Source organism: Fusarium solani (assembly GCF_023522795.1).
Source record: "Fusarium solani strain SB1 chromosome Unknown bctg00000009, whole genome shotgun sequence".
Taxonomy (NCBI): Eukaryota; Fungi; Ascomycota; class Sordariomycetes; order Hypocreales; family Nectriaceae; genus Fusarium; species Fusarium solani.
The window spans coordinates 2,487,743-2,511,176 of record NW_027072144.1 but is presented as its reverse complement, the minus strand read 5'-3'; the positions used below and the strand labels follow the sequence as shown (position 1 = coordinate 2,511,176).

The window sequence follows — 23,434 nt, the reverse complement described above, 5'->3', positions numbered from 1 at the left end:
TAAAGCTTCGAAGGCATGTAGATTAGTTTTCTCCCTGGCCAAGACTTCGGACTACTAACGAGCCGCTGCGAATTACCAGCACAACCAGTTCTCCAGGTGAGAGGTACTCACGGACCACAGCGATGGCAGACCTCGAGGAAGCCATTCGCTTGGCGCGGGAAGCCGTCGATGCTCTCGCGCCGGACGACCCAGACCGGGCTGGATGGCTGAACAGCCTCGGACTTCGTCTAAGCGACAGATACTCACAGACTGGAGCGATAGCAGACCTTGAGGAAGCCATTCGCTTGGCACGTGAAGCCCTTGATGCCACCCCTCTTGATCATCCGGATCGGGCTGTACGGCTGAACAGCCTCGGAAGCCATCTAGGCGACAGATACCGGTACTCACGGACTGGAGCGTTAACAGACCTCGAGGAAGCCATTCGCCTGACACGCGAAGCCATCGATGCCACCCCTCTTGATCATCCAGATCGGGCTGGATTTCTACACAACCTTGGACTTCGTCTAGGCCACAGGTACTCACGTACTAGAGCGATGGCAGACCTTGAGGAAGCCATCAGAGCAGGTCGAGAAGCCATCGATACCACCCCTCTTGATCGTTCAGACCGGGCTGGATGGCTGAACAGCCTCGGACTTCGTCTAAGCGACAGATACTCACAGACTGGAGCGATAGCAGACCTTGAGGAAGCCATTCGCTTGGCACGTGAAGCCCTTGATGCCACCCCTCTTGATCATCCGGATCGGGCTGTACGGCTGAACAGCCTCGGAAGCCATCTAGGCGACAGATACCGGTACTCACGGACTGGAGCGTTAACAGACCTCGAGGAAGCCATTCGCCTGACACGCGAAGCCATCGATGCCACCCCTCTTGATCATCCAGATCGGGCTGGATTTCTATACAACCTTGGACTTCGTCTAGGCCACAGGCATTCACGTACTGGAGCGATGGCAGACCTTGAGGAAGCCATTCGCTTGGCACGTGAAGCCCTTGATGCCACCCCTCTTGATTATCCGGTTTGGGCTGTACGGTTGAACAGCCTCGGAGTTCGTCTAGGCGACAGATACTCACGGACTGGAGCGTTAACGGACCTCGAGGAAGCCATTCGCCTGACACGTGAAGCCATCGATGCCACCCCTCTTGATCATCCAGATCGGGCTGGATTTCTACACAACCTTGGACTTCGTCTAGGCCACAGGTATTCACGCACTGGAGCGATGGCAGACCTTGAGGAAGCCATTCGCTTGACACGCGAATCCATCGATGCCACCCCTCTTGATCATCCAGATCGGGCTGGACGGCTGAACACCTATGGAATTCGTCTAGGCCACAGGCATTCACGTACTGGAGCGATGGCAGACCTTGAGGAAGCCATTCGCTTGGCACGTGAAGCCCTTGATGCCACCCTCTTGATCATCCGGATCGGGCTGTACGGCTGAACAGCCTCGGAAGCCATCTAGGCGATAGATACCGGTACTCACGGACTGGAACGTTGACAGACCTCGAGAAAGCCATTCGCCTGACACGTGAAGCCATCGATGCCACCCCGCTAGATCTTTCGCACAGTGCTATGTTCTTGAGTAACCTTGGAGTTCTTCTAAGCGACAGATACTCACAGACTGGAGCGATGGCAGACCTCGAGGAAGCCAAGGAATGCTTCCTCGCCGCCTTACGTCACTCCGCCGCCGCCTTGCGTCACTCCGCCGCCGCTGTGAGCGTGCGTGTCGCAGCCGGCCGTCAATTTCTGTCATCCCCAGCCATACTTCAAGATCGACAAGCATACGCCATTGCCAAAACAACAATCGACTTGATTCCCTTATTGACGCCTCGTGCTCTGCAGAACTCGGACAAGCGGCACCTCCTCTCCGCCGCTGTCGGACTGTCGTCGGATGCGGCAGCCATTGCTCTCCATGCCAACAGAGGCCCTGCTGCTGCTATCGAACTGCTTGAGACTGGTCGTGGTGTTATCGCGGGAGCTCTTTTCGATCAATCCGACCTTTCCGCTCTCGAACGCGAGCATCCTGACCTGGCGCGTTTTTTTATCGACCTGCGAGATCAAACTAGACGCGCCACCTGCGGCGGACTCCCTCGCTGCAGTCGAGCGCCCCACTGCGGCCACAGAGACGGAAGGCGACCGGCGCCGCGATGCTGGACCCCAGCTTGCCGCTCTCCTTGAGACAATCCGTTCCAAGTCCGGTTTTGAGCGATTTCTGCTCTCTGCGTCGGAAGCTGATATTCTGGAGGCTGCACGGCCTGGTCCGATTATCGTTCTGAATGTGAGCTCGTATCGCTGCGATGCCTTGCTCATTGAGCAGTCCGGCATCCGACTGCTAGAGCTGCCACACCTCTCCCAAGACACCCTCTACGACCATGTCCGGGAACTCAAAACTCTCGATACGCTTGGATGGCTCTGGGATGACATTGTCAGTCCTGTTCTTAATGCTCTAGGCTTTACTGGGCCTCCATCGGACAGTCAGTGGCCGCACGTGTGGTGGATCCCCACCGGCACACTGACTCGATTTCCACTCCATGCGGCGGGACACCATCTGAGGCGCACCGGCGAGACGGCAATCGATCGGGTCGTCTCATCCTACGCCTCGTCCGTCAAGTCGATCACACGTAGCCGGCGACGGCCACAGCAAGCGCCGGCAGCCGGAGAATCCCGAAATGCCGTTGTCGTTGCCATGCAGAACACGCCAAAGCAAAATCCGCTCAAGTATGCGAACGGCGAGGTTGATGCGGTAGTGGCTGTTTGCGAGTCGATGGGATTGCCGCACGACCGGCCTCGACCGTGCAAGACCGAAGTCTTGTCGGCCTTGAAGACCTGCAGGATATTCCACTTTGCCGGCCACGGCAGCACGCATCCCACAGAACCGCTGCAGAGTCAGCTGCTCCTCGATGACTGGGATAGGGAGCCATTCACGGTGGCTAGCCTCCTGGAGACCAACCTTACCTCTAAGCCGCCATTCCTCGCCTACCTCTCGGCATGCGGGACTAGTCAGATCCTAGATGAGGGGTCTGTTGACGAGAGTATCCATCTGGCCAATGCTTGCCAGCTAGCCGGGTTTCGTCACGTGGTGGGCACGCTTTGGAGCGTCGATGACGAGTTATGTGTGGGCATGGCGAGAATGACGTATGAGTTTCTTCGGGATGAGGGAATAAGGGATGAGTGCGTGAGCCGTGGGCTTCACCAGGCGATGAGGACGCTCCGAGACCGGTGGGTGGACGGCGGGGATGGTGGGCGCGAAAAGTCATGGCTACGGGAAGCGAGGGATGCTGAAATCAGCCAGGGGTCGGAGGCGCGGCGACCGCTGTGGGTTCCTTATGTTCACTTTGGCGTTTGATATTGCAGAGTCACGGCGCTTGGCTCACGGGCGACGTGCAAAGTTGAAGGAAGATAAGAGGGATGAGGGAGTAAGCCCAGAAAATAGGCCCTTCAGCATTTAATCATTTATGCTGGGGATTCTGACGGCGTAGATATCCATATCCAATTCACTGGCAATCGACAAGCTGAAGCTCGATTTTCTGGTTCCCGGCGGACCATATAAGAGATATCCTCGTTTGTCAGGAATTGAATGTTTAGAATACTAGCGTCTGGTTTGAGGGTCGAGAAAATCTCTAAGGTCTCCAATGAGAGGCTCCTTCTGCTTCTTGTCTAGAATAACTGTCGAAAGAGGTCGAGCAGTCACTGCTTTCTCTTTCCTCCAGCCATCATCGCGGTGGCCGTGAACGGCCGTCTTGTTCTACTCTAGTATTCTAGTCGGTAACGGGGTGTCAGACAATTGGCTCCACAGGGATCATTGATGGCACCAGTCAATTGATGAGAATTATCTCAAGAACAAAGGAAATCGAACAGCCATGTGTTCGGGCACAGCTATTTAAGCTCATATCATGGATTATGCGACAGGCCAGATGTGAAACCGGATAGCTTACATCCGGTCACACGAATGTTATGCGACACGGGGCCCGTTACCACTTTTAGGCCAATCAAAACTATGGAAACCGACATGGATTTTCAGAACTCGTAACGGGCCCCGTTTCTGTTCAGGTCGCGTTTACCAGATCGCGAAACGGGGCCCGTTACATGACACAGTGATCCGTGCCACCCATGCTGAAATCATTGCGTATAGGCAAACCACCAATCACATGCAGACTCTGGAATTAGCTGACCTTAATCATAATAACCCCTTCCAGACTGCCGCGTCTCCTTTCTTCTACTGATAATCTCAGCATTCACATCCATCTTGAAAACCTTCAAATGTCCTACCTCCTTAGCACGTCTTTCCAGGCATCTTCTAGAAGCCTACTTCGCCAGCAAAATATTACGCCCAGTCAAGTGCAGACGCTCAGGAGACTGGAGCTTTATTATGATATCTCACACCAAGCTATCATTTGCATGCCCTGTGGTTTTGCCTTGAAGACAGACGATGATCGCGTCGGACGTTACCTCAAAGAGAAACAAGGCATATCTAAAATGCACCGAAAAAAGCTTAATCTACTTGTCAATTCCCTATATCTTCCTGATCCAGATGAGCTGCCGAAGCAAGCAGATAGGTCCGCTCCGCACCCATACCTAGCCCTTCAGTATGGGGCGGAGTGTAAGCATTGTGAGTTTCGGTCTGCAAGCCAGTGCTGGATAGCCACGCGTGTTGTTTCATACGGTTTCATATGAAACAGTAACTCCCCCAGTTTCATATGTTTCAGTCGGTTTCAAATGTTTCATATACGCCCGATGAGTCCCAAATATCTTAGTACCTAACCAAGAAAATTTCGCAAACCAAATGCCTTCAACGCAGTTAGAAACTTGCTAATAGTAAATATGTGTCGCATATCACCACTAGGTTCGTGCGACTGGATATAAAACGCGGCCTGTACTTTAGAGTCGTGTCTCCGGTTTCACATCCGGCTTGTCGCATCAAGGACTCCAATCCTAACGACATGAGCTTAAATAGCTATGCCCGGACACATGGCTGTTCAATTCAGCGCTCCTAATAGTCCAGACCGTTTGGACTATTAGTCCAGACTGCAGATCAGGGCAGGGGAATACAGACGCCCGGTGTGGACGCTAAGTACGCTAAATCCAGGGTACCCATGATTGTTGCTGTGCCAACCATTTTGTTGTGGATATTTCCGATCAATTTACTGGTGCGATCCAGATCAACAAGGCCCGTTTCAAGGGACGCGTCATCCTAGTCGTCAATCCACGAACGCCCGTCGTGGATTGATTATTGATCTTGGATTGCAGTCTGGACTAATAGTCCAAACGGTCTGGACTATTAGGAGCGCTGAGTGAGAATGGGTGAAGCTATAGATACTATTCTGATTTGCTTGGTCGATCGTGGTCGAATGCGCTCTTGTTCGACCTGTTCGACCATTTAAGGTTAACTTTTGATCGAACATGGTCGAACTCGTTCCCGTTCGACCAGTTCGACCACACACCACTTCCACCGGGGTCTGTTTGTTCCGTCCCGAGCTCCGCCGTTTCTCGTTCGTACCCGGTTGATCTTCCTGCAATTTGGTCGAGGACCGCATGTGACTTGCCGATTAGGCATAGTCCGATCCGCAGACCCACAAATGGTCTGAGCTCGCTGAGGTAAGCATAACCGGGCTCGAACATCACGTGACTCCACCTACTTTGACAGAGAGTTACCTCAGGCACTCAGACCCACTGGGCGCCTTCCCTTAGCGCTTATTCGGCTAGTGTGTGGGTCTGAGTGCCTGAGGTAATGACAGAGCTTTGAGAATGAAGCTTCTATCGCGTTGTGTTGCGTGTAATGCGTTAACAGTATCGCGATACCTTCACGCGAGTAAGTGGGAAACAAAAGCTGGCAGAAAATGCGAGAACTGGGTTCGACAGTGGGTACTTCAATTTATGTGTGTCTGCCTAGTAAAATTATGTACACTGTGTCAGGGGCAGATATGCCCCCGCTCTTACCACTTTTGGTTAGTAACATAGAGAGAGTAAGAAACAGCACAGGGAGAGGATGGATCTCCCCTGTACGGATGGGGCAGAAGAACAGGGAACACAGACAATTCACCCTAATATCGGACAAATATGTCTAATAACGTGCAACACCTAATTAAGCTATGAGATCTACGAAAGATGAAAAGAAAGACAAGTAAAGCAGTTGGATATGCATACATAGGTCAACTAATAGAAAGGAAAGACATACCTTCCTTCATTGACCCTTGACGAGCTTCTGACCTCGTTCATAGATGCTCTTGCACAATTCCCCTTTATCAAGTCCCGCAGAGCTCTTCATATAAGAGTCAAACACCTTCCTAGGACCAAATGCGTTGAGGAGCCAGATCAGAAAGGCGTTGGTACCCTTCCAAACGTAGCTGGCTTTGTGCTTCAAGACGCTATCTACAACCTGCTGGGCGAAAGGCTCTGGTCGGATGGACGTCCTAGCGTGTTCAAGAGACCTTTCCTTGACCTTTTCTTCAAGATCGGCGTACAAGCTATCGGGTCCGAAGCTGATATTTCCCGCAGACATGAGCCCCGTGGAGACCTCCCCCATGAATAAGGTGACGACTCGAACACCCAGCGGGTCGAGCTCCAGTCGTAGAGTGTCCGAGTAGGCAGACACGGCCGCCTTGGAAGCATTATACGCCGATGCGAATGGAAATGGTGTGCGTGCGAGAATAGAGGCGACGTTCACAATAGTAGGTGCGTGGTCAGCATTTGGGACCGCGGCTATCAGCAGAGGCGTAAAGGCCGCTACCACATCGAAAAGGCCGAATACATTCGTGTCGTACATTTGTCGGATGCGGACGGGGTCAGCTTCAAGAGCTGGAGCTTCGTACACTGCCAGTCGTGCAAGGGTCAGACACGGTGCGAGCAGAGGAGCAACAGGTTGGTGGAATAGCCCACTTACTAGTGCCGGCGTTGTTGAACAAGATGTCAAGTTTGCCACCAGTGCGCTTGCTGATCTCAGCCTTCAAAGCCACAATGCTTTCGCGTGCCGTAACATCTAGAGCGAGGGTCTCAATACCCTTCTCCTCCAGGTTGGTCAGGGACTTCAGTGACCGGGCGGTTGCAAAGACGCGAAAACCGCGAGACGCGAACTCCAAGGCTAAAGCATTGCCTGCTCCACCTTGCGAGCACCTAGCGCAGAGCAACAGCGGTTAGCACCATATGTATGTTTTCGACCCCCGTATTATCTCAGATGACTGTGGCAGAAATGGGCGGCAAGACATGGCTCTACATACCCCGTGATAAGGATGGACCGCTTTGTTGACAAAGTCATGGTGATCTGCTGAAAGCTCCGGGTGTGGCAGCGGGCAACGTTGGGAGTTGCAGTGAGCGTATGCAGGAGGGGTGCGTAGTGAATGTTGAAGAATAATCAGAAACGCCAGCACAAGTGAAGGGGATCTTCTTAAATGCACTAAGAACTGTCTTCATTATCTAGGAGGAGAACGTAAAGGGACATGAGTTGGCCAAAGTGGCGCTTACAAACCTGCATGCCGACATAAACCATATAGCCACTTGCAGGGTTATCTAATTCCCCCAGGAATTGATAATCTCTACCGGCGAAAAAGTAGTGCAAGTGTGGCAACTGATATCTGATGGCCCCCCGGTACCACTTTCAATCGGCGTGATTAAATGCCGCAGCTCGGTACGCAGCAGATCTGTGACTCTCGACCAATATGCGGACTGAGGCATGCATGCCTGCATCAAATTAGACCGATATGTCTAAAGTAAACGATTATTAAATATGTCCGACGCGTTCGGCGCCATGGCGGCACTTGAGTAGCATTGATTGGTGTACTAAGCCCTGATTACTGATGTGATCCGATCCAGCACTGCCCACCCGCTGCTATTTCAGATGGATTAGTACAAGGAGCCGAGTCAGAAGCAGTTGGCCCATGATCACTAATCATCTATTCCTCCCACCCCTGTTAGGAGCGGTGGGCTCGCCGAAGCCCGTCAGAAATGAGCTCTGCGACAGTTGCTAACTCTATTCACGGACTTCGGAGGCTGCACTCCTGCCTTTTCCAAGTCTTGGTGTTAGCAAGAAACTTACGAACTTATCTTCCTACACAGTAGGCAGAATTATTATGTTGTCCCAAATTTGGTTAGCATTTCGGCTAGGACGAGGAACACTAATGTCCGCTCGCTTTTATTTCGGCATTTCTTTTCGTCTCTTGACGGCGCATCATCTTCTGATGAACACGTAGTAGACAATGGTTCATTATGTAGGAAGTTACATACGGTATGTACTCGAGCGCCAGGGGGCAAACTGAAAGTTTCAGCCTCGAGAACTCCGGGCGATCGCAAGTCGTTCAAGCCCTCATTTCCAAAAGCCTCCGCGGAGGATTTAGATGATGTCCTGGTTAGTCTCGGGGATGCTATTACCCTCGCCACGGCATTGAAGAACCACCTCAAAGGCAGGGAAACTCGGCTCCAGCTATACCAGAAGCAGCGGAAAACATGGCGCTAGGCCAAACCGTCATCCAACTTTGTCACGAGCGTTTCCGTTGATGATATCCGGCAGGCAGCAGCAGCCGAAGAGGCAGCTGCCCACGAGGCCCTCGTCAAGGCCCAGATCAAGGAAGCCAAGAAACAGGCCCGCCTACACGGGGAGGAGCTGAAGGCAATGTGGCGAGGCGGTAAACAGCCACAACGACAGCTCCATGGCAAGGAGAACGATCAGACCTTCCGGGGCTGGCTTCAGCGGACTGGTAAAGGGGCTGATTACGTGCCACTTGACCCTAAAGACGTCCGGTGGGCGATCCCAGGGGACCCTCGAGGGGAGATCAATAGCAGTCTCTATGGCATCGATGTCACAGGACGGGCATTGAACGAACAGCTGCGCCGGCAGATCAACAGGAGCGCCAGGCCCCTACGCGATATAGATCTACGGTCAGACGCCTGGGTTGAATTCCTGGGGCATTGACCCAGGGCCCTCGAGCCGGGCAGTGGCCCTGGATCCAGATCTCTACAGTGACGGGGAAGATGGAGATGATAGTGCGGACGGTTTGCCATCGTCGCCTCCAGACATCACGCCCACCCCAGCGCCTCGCACGGGCAACCAAAGGGTTCAAGGGATATTGCAGGATGGCCGGAAGAAGGCCCAAGATGACGGGAGACTTGTTAATCCTCGTTCTCTGCTGTGAAAACGACTTCATTTGAGTGTTTTTACATGTGGAGATGTCGCTAGGGTATCCCTGTGATCAGGCGCAGGCCGGCGGATTACGGATGAGCGTTTTTTGATGGCAAAAATGGAATCTACGACGGAAAAATCACCACTTCGCACTTGATCATGTTAATCGCCAATCCTACTGTTGGCCGTGGACGCTGGTTGCATCGAAAGAGCTCATTTAGTATGGAATTTTTTTTTGGTACCATCCCCCACCACTTAATCACACCACTTAAAATGGCACGTTGCTTATATTTCTCGATCAAGAGTAAAGGGCCCAAGTGATGTAAGTTCAGTAATCAATATTTCGTTGCTGCGTGTCAAGCCGGCGGGGCATCGGAGCTCGCCCACGCACGTCAGTACCACACGCGTATGAGGTACTGGGGATAGCTGTAAAAAGGGAGGGGTATCTCCAATAGTCCCTAGTACTACTAGTAGTTTGGTTTTATCACTGCATGTCAGACAGTTGGCTCCACAGGGATCATTGATGGCACCAGTCAATTGATGAGAATTATCTAAGGAGCAATTGTACTATACAAAAGAGAATGACGTTGCTGTCTTATATAGAAGACGGAAATCCGTGTGGAACGGAAATTCCGAGTGGAATTCCGGAAATAATCCGGTGGGCTATGCCGTGTGTGCGACAGGCTGATATGCGACACGGCAGCTACATGTCGAAGTCAAAACCGACTCAGAAATCAAATCCTGGCCATCCCGATTCCACAGTGCCAGCGATCATACGTGCAAAGGCATACAATTGCAACAAAGAAATGTTTGCTGTTATGTTCAGCGATTACCGTGTGTTTGGGTCAGGATCTCTGCCTTTGCTCTCGTTGAGCGAGGAAATGATGGATGATTTCTGGGCGTCGAGTCATAATTGCCAACGGGCACCTGTGAAACAAATCAGTCGCAGTTCCTTACTACGCTCATGGGAGGCAAACAAACGGCATCTCAGATCGATTCTACAAGCGAAAAACTCTCGCGAACTATGGTGTCCGCAAGGAAGTCACATTCCGCCTCAGAACTATCCTCACAATGTGGGATCAGTGTTACTTTGATCCCGACCTGAACCCTCATGTGGGTCAGATTTCCCGAAGAGTACCGTTTGCGTCTGATGAAAGCAAACACTGCCCCCTTTGGATAATCCCTACCGAAGACGTCAAAACCATGATTTTGATTCAAGCGGCACGGCTGATCCTTCCCCTCGATCATTTGTTCACTCAGGCTTCAGCTCCGCATTTAGTTGAATCAGGTAGCTTGAATAAGGGGGAACTCTCTGTCCGGCTGATCTTGTCTTTCTATACTGCTCAACTCTTCTGCCGGCTTCTCATACATACTCTCAGTGCCGAGGAACCTGTTGCATACGACAACTGGATTTGGCTCAAGGAATGGGTGGTGCGGGATCGGTCTGACCCACATCGGTTTCGCTTTCAGCGACAGGGTCTAGGACTGGAGCAATCCATCAAGACATCCGGAATGCTGTGGGTTCCAGCCGAAACTATTGACTGGTACAATGGGCATATATCACTTGACGTACTTGTCAATATTTACATTCCACGAAGCCCACTTCAAAGCCGCCTGGTGTCGCAATCCAACGTTCAGACCCTGACTACATCCAGGGTGACCATCGAAGTATTGTTGTTGCAGCATCTCGAAGAAGCCCGGCAACTTTTTGAAGAAGGCCAACAGTCCAGAGGAAAAGACCTGGCTTACAAGATAGCAAAGATCGCAACTCAGGAGATAGCGAGGGCCTACAGCCTTCATATGCTCTCTAAAATGGAGTCTGTTTGGAATCGGCTGAGAGCGAAGAAGGGCCGCAGCATTCTGCCCCCTTTGGAAGGTCTAAAGCAAACAATGGAGGATTCGGCAGCCCAGGCCAGTCGAAACGTCACTTCACAGACCATTTGGGAAATTTACGCGGAAGCCTGGGCAGTCTATGCCCCAACACTTTCCGACAACGAAGACAGTCAACTGCCTGAAGAGCTACCTTGCTGGATGACAAGCCGCAATTTTGTACCACCCAAGGACAGCTGGTCTGAATACGTGTTTCAGCAGCTTTCGACCGTTCATGCCCTCCAACTTGGAACCGCTTGTACTTCCTCCAGCTTTATCGGGCATTCAAAGGATACTGGACAACTATCGAGACACACGTGGGATCATTCGACCACAAATTCCGTCGCCTTGTCGGGAGATGTATACTGGTTACTTTTTACAGTTGTCATAGCAAAGAGGTTGGCACAAACAACAATGTGGGAACATGGTACAGATCCCAGCCTGCGTTTTTCCAGATCCAATTCTGCGCGCCATATTTCGTACCGCCACAGGACAATTTGGATTGCCCCTGGAGTGCCGTTATTGGCCATCACGAGATATGCCCGGGTATTGATCCTGAGACTATGCCTTACAAGATGACGGCAGAAGACTTCCAGTTTGCCCTGGACTCATTGCATCCGCGATGGTACAGGATCATGTACCAGCAGGATACGTTGGGCGAGATTGGCCCCAACGAGAGGAATAGCCTTTTCAAGCGCGCTTTGAAGTATCTCATCCTATTGTCAAATTCATGATATATGACCGTTTTCACCTCCTCTATCGTCAACTTCGAACCTGTAGCCCTGAATTTCTCGCTGCTGATAACGGCATCCCTTTGAACTTCAAGAAGGTCCATGAATGGTCCGAAATCCTACAAGATGCGTCCATCAAGATCTACAAGCCGGGCATGAATATTGCGGTAGATGAGTGTATGGTCCGCTATACGGGGAGATCAACAGCGCTGCTGTCAGATCAATCAAATCAAATCAGGACCCAAATCTGATCTGAACTGATAATTTACCCTCTATATCTGATCTGATTGATTGATTGATAGATATTTGATATATTATAAGTCACGTGAAGCTATTCCCGGCTTCGGCACCCTGCCCTTGGCTCTAACTGGCCTTGTTGCTCAAGCATAGCCCCCTGGGAGTAATACGCCCCTCCCCTGATCCAGTTCTTCAGTAATTGGGCCGACTCAATGCTCGATCCAAGCAGTGAATGCCTCTGCGAGGTGATTGTAAGCTTCGCAAGTCTGAATGCTCTCTCACAGTCAGTTGCCATAGCCGGAATAGCAAGGATATCCAACGCAAATCTGCTCAGGCATGGAAAAGCGTTCCTATGATCGATCCACCACTGAATAGGGTCATTCACTTGCTCCGGTTCAAGCCTATAGTATCGTTCAAGCTCACTCCCTGTTGCCGAAAGCTTAGGCTGCCGGCTTTTTACCCACTGCTCAAACCTGCTCTTCTCAGGTTGGGGCGTTGATGACGGCGTGGTGAAAATACTCTCCTCAGATGCATCATCATCGTTTGAGTACCAACGCTCAAAGTAGTTTTTGGTACCATCCTTTGCATCCCGAAGCCATTGTAGCTGCTCTGGGGAGGTCCAATTAGCCTCCAGCCACTGGAGACCAAGGTCCGGGTTCAAAATAATAGAGGCCGCGAATAGAGGCGATTGTCCGAGAAGAGTATAGTACTCGTTGAGCTTAATCCAAGCATTATTGATGCTCGCCTTAATGCTTGCACGCTCTTGACCCTCCATACTAGTAATAATACTCATAGAGCGAGCATCGCCCTGTAGGTAGTCATCCCGAGAATGCGCAGGGAGGGCATCTTCGTTGAACTGTGGGTGGGCATGTGGATAAGCCGGAAGAGTTGTTTCGCGATGGCGGCGTAACGGCGTGAGCTCACACCCCTGAAGCCTTGATGGTAGTCGCGACCGGCGTGAGGATCGCTCTCGGGTTTGGCCGACTGCTGGTGACCGCGTAGATGTTGATTTCACACCCATAGCTAGCTCAGGCTCCTCTCCCTGGCTTATCTGCCTTGCTTCCATAGCTATATGAGCGGGTTTCTCATCATAGAGAGCCCGCCAGTCTTCGAGATGTTCCAGAATAAACTCCATCCCCGTCATGACCTCCCAGAGCCGGCCGTGACCCCCTGCTTGTACCCCATCCCTGTGTTCTCATCGTCATATTATAGATCGGCTCTAAGATATGACGGACTTCCCTGAGGACCTTCCAGTCATCAGAGGTCAGGATATCAGCTGTAGGAGGCCTTCTTGAGGCATCCGCTTCCAGACCTAGCTCTTGAATGAAGCTATTCAGCTCAGACTGCTTGATCAAGGCGCGTTCGATCATCATATAGGTCGAATTCCATCTCGTAGCGTTGTTCTGTATGACTTCAAGCTCGGCCGTTGATTCTTCTGCAAGCTTATAAATGCCTGCTTCTTCCTGCTCCCTAGCATATGCTTTGAATGCTTCGGTACCTTGCGGAGAGGCTCGGATGAACCTAACGATATTAAAATATGGTGACACCCTCACCGGAGGTGGGGAGGGCGTAATAAAGTCCGAAGGATGTATCTCTATGTTGCGGAGGATTGCCTAGGATGAAATTTCATGCTGTATTGCTAATGTTGCTAACTCTGGATATCGTTAAGATTTTAAGAAAAAAGAGGATGGAAAAGGGGCTGATCAAGTTGCTGTTGCCTCCGCCGGTCCTGGTCGCGGACCTTCATCAAAACACCTACTAATCGGTTAGGACTTATATAGCCTCAGGCGTGCTAGCCTCGTGGAACTATTCTTGCCATCAGGTAGCTTCTCATAGCAGAGAGATGCCCGTTCAAATGGGGCATCGATCATTAAGCCCTCTAGCATCTTGACCCTCGACACCGCAACATAGCTAAGCCCTGTCTGAAAGTCCCGTTCAGACAGATCCGTCACCAGCTTGTCCACCGTGATGCTCTGTGACTTGTGAACCGTAATGGCATACGATACTATAAGCGGAAACTGTTTTCGTGTGCACGCAGATGTCCCAAGAAAGAAGTCTCGCCTCACGGGGGTTATGGGTACTATCTCACGCCCGTCACCGGTGGTTAGATAAGGCGGCCCGGTATACTTATCCATCACCATCATAATGACACACGGCGGGTCACGAAGTGTATCAGCGCCGGGGGCCCAACCGATATCATACACTGTCCCCTGTGCCCCGTTAACCAGACCGGCTGGCTGCCAGATGTTCTGGGTCAGCATGAGACGAGCACCGATACATACCGGAAACTGGCCAACCAGGTTGCCAGCCTGTTCAGATGTTGCCTTATCAGCACCATTACCGATGTTCTCGGCCATGGCCTGGATTGCTGGCTGCTTCAGATGGACGAGGTGCTCGTAGTTGTACTCATTGACACGAGCTTTCTTGCTGTAGATCCGGAGAGCAGCATCGAACTTATCTACCTCGCACTGGCTTAGCTTGACCTGCACGCGCTGACTCAGAAGTTTCCATGATTCGACGGATAACTTCAGACCGCGCAGTTCTTCAAGCGCGAGACGAAAACCAGTCTGGTCATCGCCTTGCTGCCTCTCGATCTTCTTCAAGAAGACGGTGTGGCTGAATGCCCTATACGGTATCTGGCCAGAGATCTCATGCAGGTCCTTGAGTGGCCCATCAAAGTAGAGAGGCTTGTTCGCAACCGGCGGCAGCTGGAAGAAGTCACCAACGAGGATGATGCTCATGCGACCAAACAAGTCGGCTGCTCTGTCGGGAAAGACTTGGCGGAGGCGTTTGTCAACCCACGAAAGTTGGCGCAGACCCAGCATACTCTTTTCATCGATCACGAGATACCGAACGTCCCGCAGCTTCTTCTGGATAGCATCAGCATCTGCTGGCGATAGCTCTGCAAAAGCCCTATCAACAGGTAGCCGGAGGAGAGAGTGTAGGGTCGTCCCCATGATCTGGTTGCTTGCAACACCCGTGGGTGCAGCTCTCCAGATCGGACTGGGCCGCCCACCAGCGAGCCTCTGAAGATGCGAAGACAGCACCTTGATCATGTAGGACTTGCCTGTCCCGCCACCACCGTCAACTTGGAGCAGAATCTGCTCTTCGCTGCCGCTTTGGAAGTGTCCAATAAAGGTATCGTATACTATCCGCTGCTCTGGGTTGAGTGTATCGCGGACCTCTAAAAGCAGGTCTTCAACATCCATATCGAGACGATGTTGCTCAATCTGACGGCGCCAATAGTCGCCTTGAATGATTGCTGGGTCAGCATAGCGGCCGATGTGGGGTGTCCAATCGTATTGGATGTCGATATCCCGTCTGCCAAGAAGATCTATTGCCTCCTGGCTTGGTGGGCAGTCGGGGAGCTGGCGGGCAAGCTCGAGCCAGTCCTCCTCCACAAGGTCAGGTTCGTGATATTCTTGCTCGAACTCATCCGGATCCGGCCGGCGTTCCTCCGCGTCAGGTGTGCCGTAGTAATCGTCAGGGTGTTGGTGGTTTCCGTAACAGAATTCGGCGGCAGATGCGTAAGAGGCGTACTCAACGCCGTTGATCTTGCGCAGTTGGTTGGGATCGCGATGTGGATGGGCCAGCATCAGCTTGACGCGGCAAAAATCACCGTATTGGTCATGCTGACGGCTAGAGTTATACCGCGGGAAGTAGTATAGAACACGAGGCTTGGCTTGACGACCCCAACGTGTCCACTTTGTCCCGTCCCTCTTGCTTGTATTCCAGTTGGCTAGAAAGTCAAGATAGGTGAGTTCTTCATGAAGGTTAGGGCGAGAAAGATACTTGTCATATACCCCAACGACCTCACCGTCGTCATGATCACCCTGGAGGCGGAGAGACCGTCCCTGCTGCTCGTATGGACGGCAATCAACAGCTCTGACAACACGAGTGCCCTCCTGCAACTCGCAGTTGAGCAAGATGTGACAGATCTCTTGCCCCGAGAAATCCCTCTCCGCAAGCAATTTGTTCATTAGACGCGAGGCAAAAGATAGAAGAGGGTTATGGTGCGAGACGTGGGGCAAGATTTGCCGCCCGAGGCTGGCATAGCTGTCCGTCCGCTTCTCCATCTTACTGCAATACTTGGCTGCATAATTGATCACAGCCTGAAGGCTGGTGCAGGGGGATATATCAATGTTGGCTAACCAGCCAAGACTGAGGCACCGGTTGTAGTGATTCATCAGGCTGTCGTTCCTGGCCGCCTCGAAGGAAAAGTAAGACTGTCCCTGTCGCCGAACAACGTCGGCCGTATCTCTCGTATCCCGTGGAAAGAAAAAGCGGCAAGAGATCTCCCCTGAATCCTTCTTCTTCCGTAGGCAGTATGTCTCACTGCAATGGTGGCGTTGGCAACGGTTCAAAACCTGCGAGAGCCATTGGAACGTCAGGGGATACCGCAAGGGATTTATGGCCAGGGGGTTGCCTTCTCCTTGCTGCTGCACTCGAGCTGGCTCGGGATTGAGAGCTGTCACATGGGACCCCCAGATACGGACAAACTCCTTACGTGTATGCTCGTTCCCCAGGTCAACACTGGGCGCACCGTCCATCCAGAATAGGCCATGGCAATGGCTACTTCCGCGGCCCTGCCATTCATACCTGTTCCAATAATCAGTCACGTTGAATTTCCGCTTCAGAACAATATCCCTGAATAGACCAAACCGCCTGTAGAAGTGCCAAGCTGCAATATGTGGATTGTCCCTAAGAAGCTTGCTGGACATGCCCATTCGTTGCTGCTCGGGCAACTCTTGCCAGTCTCGGAACTGGGGCAGATGCTGATAGAGGCTCCTCCAATGTAAGTCTGCCGGGGTGAAAGTAATAAAGGCTCCAGGACAGTCGAGGTTGTAGGCATAAGATTCAAGCTCTCGACGCTTTCGGTACCAATAAGGCCGTGTCCCGCGAAGCTGCGCTGTCTGGCGGTTGATCGAATTGAGCAACTGCTGCGCTTCTGCCGATTCAGCGTCCTGGAAAGCCCTCAGTAGATCATCCCGCGTTATTGGACCCTGCCTTTGCTGGTGTTTCTTGACGAAGTAGCTGCTTTTGGCCCGCGCCTGTGCTCGCATCAGCGTGTTGAAAACCACAAACCGGAAAGTGGGATGGCGGGCAAATCTGCCATCATGCCATCGTAGGGCATGCTGTATGTAGTCTGCATACTTGATGGGCCGCAACCTCGGCTCGACGAAATCGGCTTGACCACGAGGGAATAGTGTGGGAAAGGCCAGGGACAGGAGCGCTTGTGATCGGTTAAACTCATTGATTGGTGTCCTCCGAATATCTGGCATTTCAAGCTGATGTTGTGTTGACGGTCGTACAGGGATCGTTTCATCGCGCTCTTCGCCGAGAATGTGCGAATGTAGTGCTTCCATCTCGGTATCCTCTGGTAGCAGATCTGGCACTGCAGACTGGTCAACCTCATCCGGCTCAACATCGTCATTCTCCGTGACACCCAAATCAGTTGAAAGAGGATCAGTAATATCTACAGCAGCAACCTCATCAAGCACATCACCGTCTTCGGGTAGCACTGACATCCGCTTCTGGCAGACGGTAATATCTCGGTAACCCGGGTGACTATGACGCAGGAAATCCAGCCACGCCTGTAGACAGCGACGGCGTACGCGGAACTGGCGTCTGAATTGGCGGTCAAGGTGGGCATGCTCGCTTGCATTCGGGGGGCGTAGCAGGATAACATCTAATTCAGAAGGTAGAAGAGGAAGTTGGCGATACACCTTGCCAACATCGCGGAGAAAGTGCACGATATGGCCACGATACTTGTATTGCTGGCCCCGGACCTTCATGACGTTCACGAACACATGAACTCGAGCGATTAGCATCTCTTCTATTCTTGTCAACTGAGGGAGGAATGCGGGGATCGAGCCAAAATCCAACTGATTTTCGGCCGAAAAAAACAGAGGCTCATCCTCCTGTTTGTTCTTGTCTTTGGCTATGCAACGCTTGCAAACGCCGTCTTTCAAGCCCATGTCGAACCATGTCTCCTGACAGCGGAAGCAGTTTTCCATCCGGTCGTTTTCCAGCTCCGTCCAGAACTTCTCCAATAGCTCCTTATCTCTGTCAGACAACGGGCAATGCGACAGATCACGCGTCCAATTAGGATCTGGGAGCTCGAAATCTCGAGGTTCCATGCCCGGGCGTTCAATAGCCGACTGCTGCAGCTGCACAGGTGGGCGGGAGTGTCTTTCCCGGGCTGGTCTCGGCCAAATAGAAGGGCTCGACATCGGAGATTCGATCGGCGTTCCAAGTCGTACGCCTTCTTGAGAAGCAATCAAGGAACCTGGTCGGGAAGTCACCGGCGCGCCTGCTCGTGTTGACATCGCAATTGGTGTCCCCAGCAAAATAGGCCCTTGTGAGTGAATTGGTGTGCATAGTTGCAAGTCTATCAATGGCAGTCCTTCTCGACGTATTGGGGATAACTCAGCTTGTTCCGCAGTACGCTTAGAGGCGAGTGAGGCTTGCCGATTCCTGCAGTCGAGACAGTTAGCCGTAAGTCTTCCACATGTTATGGAAGACTTCGTCTTCGAAATGAATTGATCTGCCAGTTTCATCTGCTTGCAATTCCTGCAAACCTTCGGTAATGGGATAGAATCAGCCATGAGGATGTTGGATTGGAGGGACGTTTTGATGAGGAAGAATGAGAATGAGGAAGGACTGCGCGTTGGCGACACGCGTTCGTTGGCAGGCCGACAGCAAAGACCGTGCACCCGCCATGACACCAGTCCATGTTGAGTGGAGACGCATCTGACCAATCCACGTCGAGTGGAGCTTTTTCAATTCAAGTTGTCGTGGTAAGAAGTTATCGTCGTAATAGAAGTCCTTCGGACTTAATAAGTTGCTCTGATTGATAAAATGACCAAAGATCGAAATAAAAGCTAGCCTGTTTGGAGAGGTCCAGAGATCGAAGCTGATATGTATCTGGATAATAGCCGTGTTGAGCTCTTCCTTGATGGCTGCTTTCTTCAAAGAGATTATGTCCTCGAGATCTTTTCCTGACCGTACTTCGACTCCAGGGCACCTGGAGACAGAGATCAGGATCCAGGTGACGGAATAGCTCTTATAGGTAAGTACTCTCGAGGGTAGTAAAGGGGAGATTAGAATCAACAATATAGCCAACTGATAGCTCTTTGATCCGTGCCATCTTCGCTCGGGGAAGAACCTAGGAAGGAGGAGCTGGTCGTTTCTTAGATGCGCACCTTTGAAGGTCGAGGACCGACGAGTTGTCCGATGAGCCCGGTTCGAAGGTCTCAGTGACCCTATGAGCTCTGACACTATTAGTGATGTCCTTGGATAAGGGAAGGATTGTGTCGCATATCAGCCTGTCGCACACACGGCATAGCCCACCGGATTATTTCCGGAATTCCACTCGGAATTTCCGTTCCACACGGATTTCCGTCTTCTATATAAGACAGCAACGTCTTTCTCCTTTGTATAGTACAATTGCTCCTTAGATAATTCTCATCAATTGACTGGTGCCATCAATGATCCCTGTGGAGCCAATTGTCTGACAGATTGCTAACTTGTAAAGATGGGCCTGTGCTGAAGATGTTGATTGAGCATTGAAAAATCGCGGCGTGCCCTTATTATCACAGAGCCGGCAACACCAAATATCCCCGCTAGATGTGTTATCCGTCCTCAATTCTGCTAGGAACCAGCCATGGTTTCCAATCCAGCTTCGCCGGCCCCTACTCTTCCTCCTATCTAAGAGGCTTGCTATGATGAAACGTCGTTGGCCCCAAGTGATCTTGTAAAGGTCGTCAACTGAAGAATCAGTAGTTGAGGCTAAGGCCAAAGCCTCATCATACTGCTTGGCAATGCCCTTAGGCCGGGATCCGAGACGAGGAAATAGGGGAAGTGGCGGCTGTGGCGACGTGCTGCCAGCAAAGCTGTCTTTCAAAGGGGTCTCCGACATTTTGGACCACAGCAGAATATGTGGACAGCTTCAGATTAGATAGCTGAGGCGAGTTTCTGACGGTCTAGAGGTGGTGCATGCCTGGCTACCAAAGGCTATACTCTGAGAAAAAGGGGGGAAATATTTGCCTCTTCCCAGGACCTGGGCAAGGGCCCCGGATAAATGTTGCTTTGCTGCCGACCCCTGCCTGTAACGCGGTGCATGGTAGGACAAGCTTTACTTTCTCGGGTCGGAATATATAGATGATCCGGCAGCTCTAGGGTAATAGCTATCCAACTATGGGATTGCAAGGTTGCCTAAGGGATATCAGATATATCAGATGTATAGAGGCTAGTATCTGAATTGTTTGATCTGATGAAAATCCATATCTGATTTGATTTGATTGATCTGATTGATATATCTGATTGTTAATCTGATCTGACAGCAGCGCTGGAGATCAAAGCTGACAGTTCTTATCCCTACAAAACCGCCCCCCAAAGGCTTCAAAGTTTGGGCTGTGGCCCAACGAGGCTATTTTCTGCGTTGGATTTTCTATGAGCCGAAGGCGCCTTTCGGGCCTGTGGGCAAATAGACAGTCCGGCAGAAGAAGATGGACCAAGAGTCCCTCAACCCGACTCAAAGCGTCGTTCCAGCACTAATAAATCAGCTGCCCAATGCGATATATCACGTCTATCTTGATAGCCTGTTTTCCTCGCCCAAGCTCTTCCGAGTCCTTCGAAGCTGAGGCATCGGGGCTACAGGCACTTGCCGCACGAACTGTGGGCTGTTTAAAGAGCTAATAGCTTGGAAGGCCGCCGACACAGCAGGCAAGCTGCCTTGGGATTGGAACCACCTAGAAGCTGTGCCGACGTCAGATAACCTAGTTTGTTATATCTCTCTTTTGACGGCCTTCCCTATATTTCCCTTACTAACCTGTCTATCGGTACATTAGGCTAATCAAATCGCGTGGAAGGATAACGCCCTTGTGCTATTGCTCTCCACTGTTTATATTGGAAACGAGTTCGAACAACGGGTCCGTCGGCGGCCAACATCAACACATCCTCGAGCACGGCAAATACAGCGTTTTTTGGTGGTAACCCTGTGCTAGAGGTCTGGATCCCGTCTGCCTCTGTTGACTATAACGATGAAATGAATTCCGTTGACATCGGAGACCAGCTTCGAGCCGGCTTTGGCTATGACCATAAGGTCCCTAAGGGGCCTCGGAGGGCTCTAGCCTGGTCCTTCTTGCTGGAGGTTGCCCTTATCAATAGCTTCATTTTACAACAGCAGGCCCCTGTAAAATGGGTCCCTTTTGAAGACCAAGTTGAGTGGCGACAATGCAGTCTGGATAGCCTCTTCGAGACCTATTCAAAGACGGGCAAGTCACGGCAGCTATTTAAGACGGGCGACGAATTTGTGCCTGTATCACAGCATAATCATGTCAACAGAGGCAAAAGGTCTAGCTGCCTAGGGTGTAAGGGCAAGAGGTTTGACGAGATCCGTCAGAATCGAGCAGCCCTTCGTGAGACTAGCGGGAATAGCCTCAATAGGCCACAACGGCGGCGGCAGCAGCGGCCGAAAATGACAAGGTGGGGTTGCGAGCAATGTGATGTCGCTCTTTGTACTGGTCGAGATTGCTGGTACTTCTATCACAGGTTAAACTAGGTGAAACGAATGTACCCAAAATCTTCTACTGTCTCATTGGTCGATATCCTTGTCGGGTACGAAGCTGGTGCTCCTCCACTGCATAAGGGATACGAAAGTCCTTTGTGACTCAACAAATGGAATTCTTTGGTCTTTTTTCTAGACATATGTCCGAATTGGTGCCCGTGTGGGTCCAGATCGTTGGTCTGGATCGGACGTCCGTGTCCGTATCCGCTTCGTAGTCCGTCTCGAAGGTCCGTTTTTGAGGCAGGGTTGGCAGGTTCTGCTGACAGACTTCATAAATCTTATGAACATCCCTCAGTCCAGTGTGTTCATACTGGTGCAGTTCAGGCGGTGGGGTTGTTCGAGTACCAGGTTGGTATCATCTCTGATGGCACGGAGGATGGCTCGGTCTGCCTGGAAGGGCAATGACAAGAAGGGCTGAGATGATGACGTTCCCCACCGTCAGAATCTGCAGTGGAAGGTGTGATATGGTTGCAGCTGATGGATATCGTCATACAGAATTTGTTTTCGGTCTGCCTACCGCGGTGATTATGTAGGTTGCAACAATTTCCATCCCGAGCCGCGTTAACAATGATGTATTTTTATCAAGACAAGAAGTCCCGTAGTTATCCAATTTACACAAATTGCATAGTTATAATAAATGGACAGGTACAAAGTTGGACGAATACAGCCGGGATCAATTTTCATTTCTAGCTGGGAAACATATGGAATACAAAAGTGCTTTTTAATTGATCACTGCGACGTTAGGCTTGCAGCTGGTTTGCGAAAACGGCTTAATGTGTCCATTTTGCATAGGATTTGGTATTTTTCGCTTACAAGCTAAATGTTTAGGCACCGTAGCTGATTAATTATCTTCTGCGAGGCAATTCGTGGCCTGTTGAACCTATTGCCCCCCATGACGTCATAAGCCGAACTTCGCTGTTTCGCCCGAATTTCGTATCTTCTCATGGTACGCGTTGCGGGCGCAGCGTAAGGCGCCGCATCTTAGACGCATACGTAGGACCCATTTGATGGAGGTGTATGTTAGCCGTAGATGCACAGCTGGCATGTCACTAATGATTCTCGAATCATCCCGTCTCCGAAGGCAGCTCCTGGCGGTAACCTGTCTGCCTTGCCTGATACCACTGTGCAAGGTTAGGCGCAATTATGAGGCTCTTATGCGAGTCAGGATCAAAATATATAAGAAGATAGTATCCTCAATGAAAAGGACGATGTGCAAACCAATCTCAACAACACATCCACAAACATCTTTACTCATCAGCACTCCTCGGCTCCACCATGGACTCATCATTGTCGCCCAGCCAAGATTCGGCCGTCCGTCCGAACATAGTCGTGGATGCGCCGGTAAGTGTTCCTTAAGAGTGCAAATAGAAAAAATTAAATTCCGGCCTAAACTGCACCCTTCTAACACAACAGTTCTTCAGAAGCCCTCTAATCCTATGTCACAACAAGTTAGCCCAGATGGACCAGTCAGCGAGACTCTCAATCTTCGTGGGGGCGGACTCTTGGATGTAATATAATCTCCTTCCGCTTTATATTGGCAAGTACTAACTAATTATTCTGCAAGTGCGGCTTGCGCTCCGCCTTCCATAATGCAGCCAACAGTGATAGTGATGGTGACTGCTTCTTTTGCTGTTGAGAGAAAGAATGCAGGCACGATCTCACAGATCAGTGATGGATTTAGGGTCTCGGGTTGGGCTTGTGTTCGGGAGGGCTCAGCCAATAAGATCACGTCTGGGTCGAACGGTACCAGTACCCTTGTTAATTTCCATTGAACTAATACGTATATATGGGCCTGAAGACGGTTGGATACGCGATGGGTATAATGATTACACGATGGGGTGAATTCAGTAGATTGTGGAGTAGAAAGTGATGATCTTATTGATTGAAGTCTTGATGATTGTTCTGTTGCTTGATGACTGTTC

The 23,434-nt window shown here is 51.2% G+C and overlaps 5 protein-coding genes across 5 annotated transcripts; 3 read left to right on the top strand and 2 right to left on the bottom strand.

The window, feature by feature from the left end:
• Positions 1 to 122: 122 nt before the first annotated feature.
• On the top strand, positions 123 to 3,341 carry MRS44_013823 (uncharacterized protein; the record flags this gene model as incomplete). Its single annotated transcript, XM_065617264.1, has 3 exons — positions 123 to 1,338; positions 1,497 to 2,030; positions 2,095 to 3,341. The coding sequence occupies 3 exons, from the start codon at positions 123 to 125 to the stop codon at positions 3,339 to 3,341; spliced, it is 2,997 nt and encodes a 998-aa protein (XP_065473336.1).
• Positions 3,342 to 6,176: 2,835 nt separating this feature from the next.
• Positions 6,177 to 7,247, bottom strand: MRS44_013822 (uncharacterized protein; the record flags this gene model as incomplete). The annotated part of the gene is made up of 3 exons (XM_065617263.1): positions 6,177 to 6,805; positions 6,876 to 7,105; positions 7,210 to 7,247. 3 exons carry the CDS (start codon positions 7,245 to 7,247, stop codon positions 6,177 to 6,179), a joined length of 897 nt encoding a protein of 298 aa, XP_065473335.1.
• Positions 7,248 to 8,184: 937 nt separating this feature from the next.
• MRS44_013821 (uncharacterized protein) lies at positions 8,185 to 8,897 on the top strand (the record flags this gene model as incomplete). The annotated part of the gene is made up of 2 exons (XM_065617262.1): positions 8,185 to 8,196; positions 8,442 to 8,897. The coding sequence occupies 2 exons, from the start codon at positions 8,185 to 8,187 to the stop codon at positions 8,895 to 8,897; spliced, it is 468 nt and encodes a 155-aa protein (XP_065473334.1).
• Positions 8,898 to 9,910: 1,013 nt separating this feature from the next.
• On the top strand, positions 9,911 to 11,955 carry MRS44_013820 (uncharacterized protein; the record flags this gene model as incomplete). The annotated part of the gene is made up of 4 exons (XM_065617261.1): positions 9,911 to 9,938; positions 10,054 to 11,290; positions 11,356 to 11,679; positions 11,754 to 11,955. 4 exons carry the CDS (start codon positions 9,911 to 9,913, stop codon positions 11,953 to 11,955), a joined length of 1,791 nt encoding a protein of 596 aa, XP_065473333.1.
• An 80-nt stretch (positions 11,956 to 12,035) lies between these two features.
• Positions 12,036 to 18,270, bottom strand: MRS44_013819 (uncharacterized protein; the record flags this gene model as incomplete). The annotated part of the gene is made up of 3 exons (XM_065617260.1): positions 12,036 to 12,992; positions 13,177 to 13,554; positions 13,843 to 18,270. The coding sequence occupies 3 exons, from the start codon at positions 18,268 to 18,270 to the stop codon at positions 12,036 to 12,038; spliced, it is 5,763 nt and encodes a 1,920-aa protein (XP_065473332.1).
• Positions 18,271 to 23,434: the final 5,164 nt, after the last annotated feature.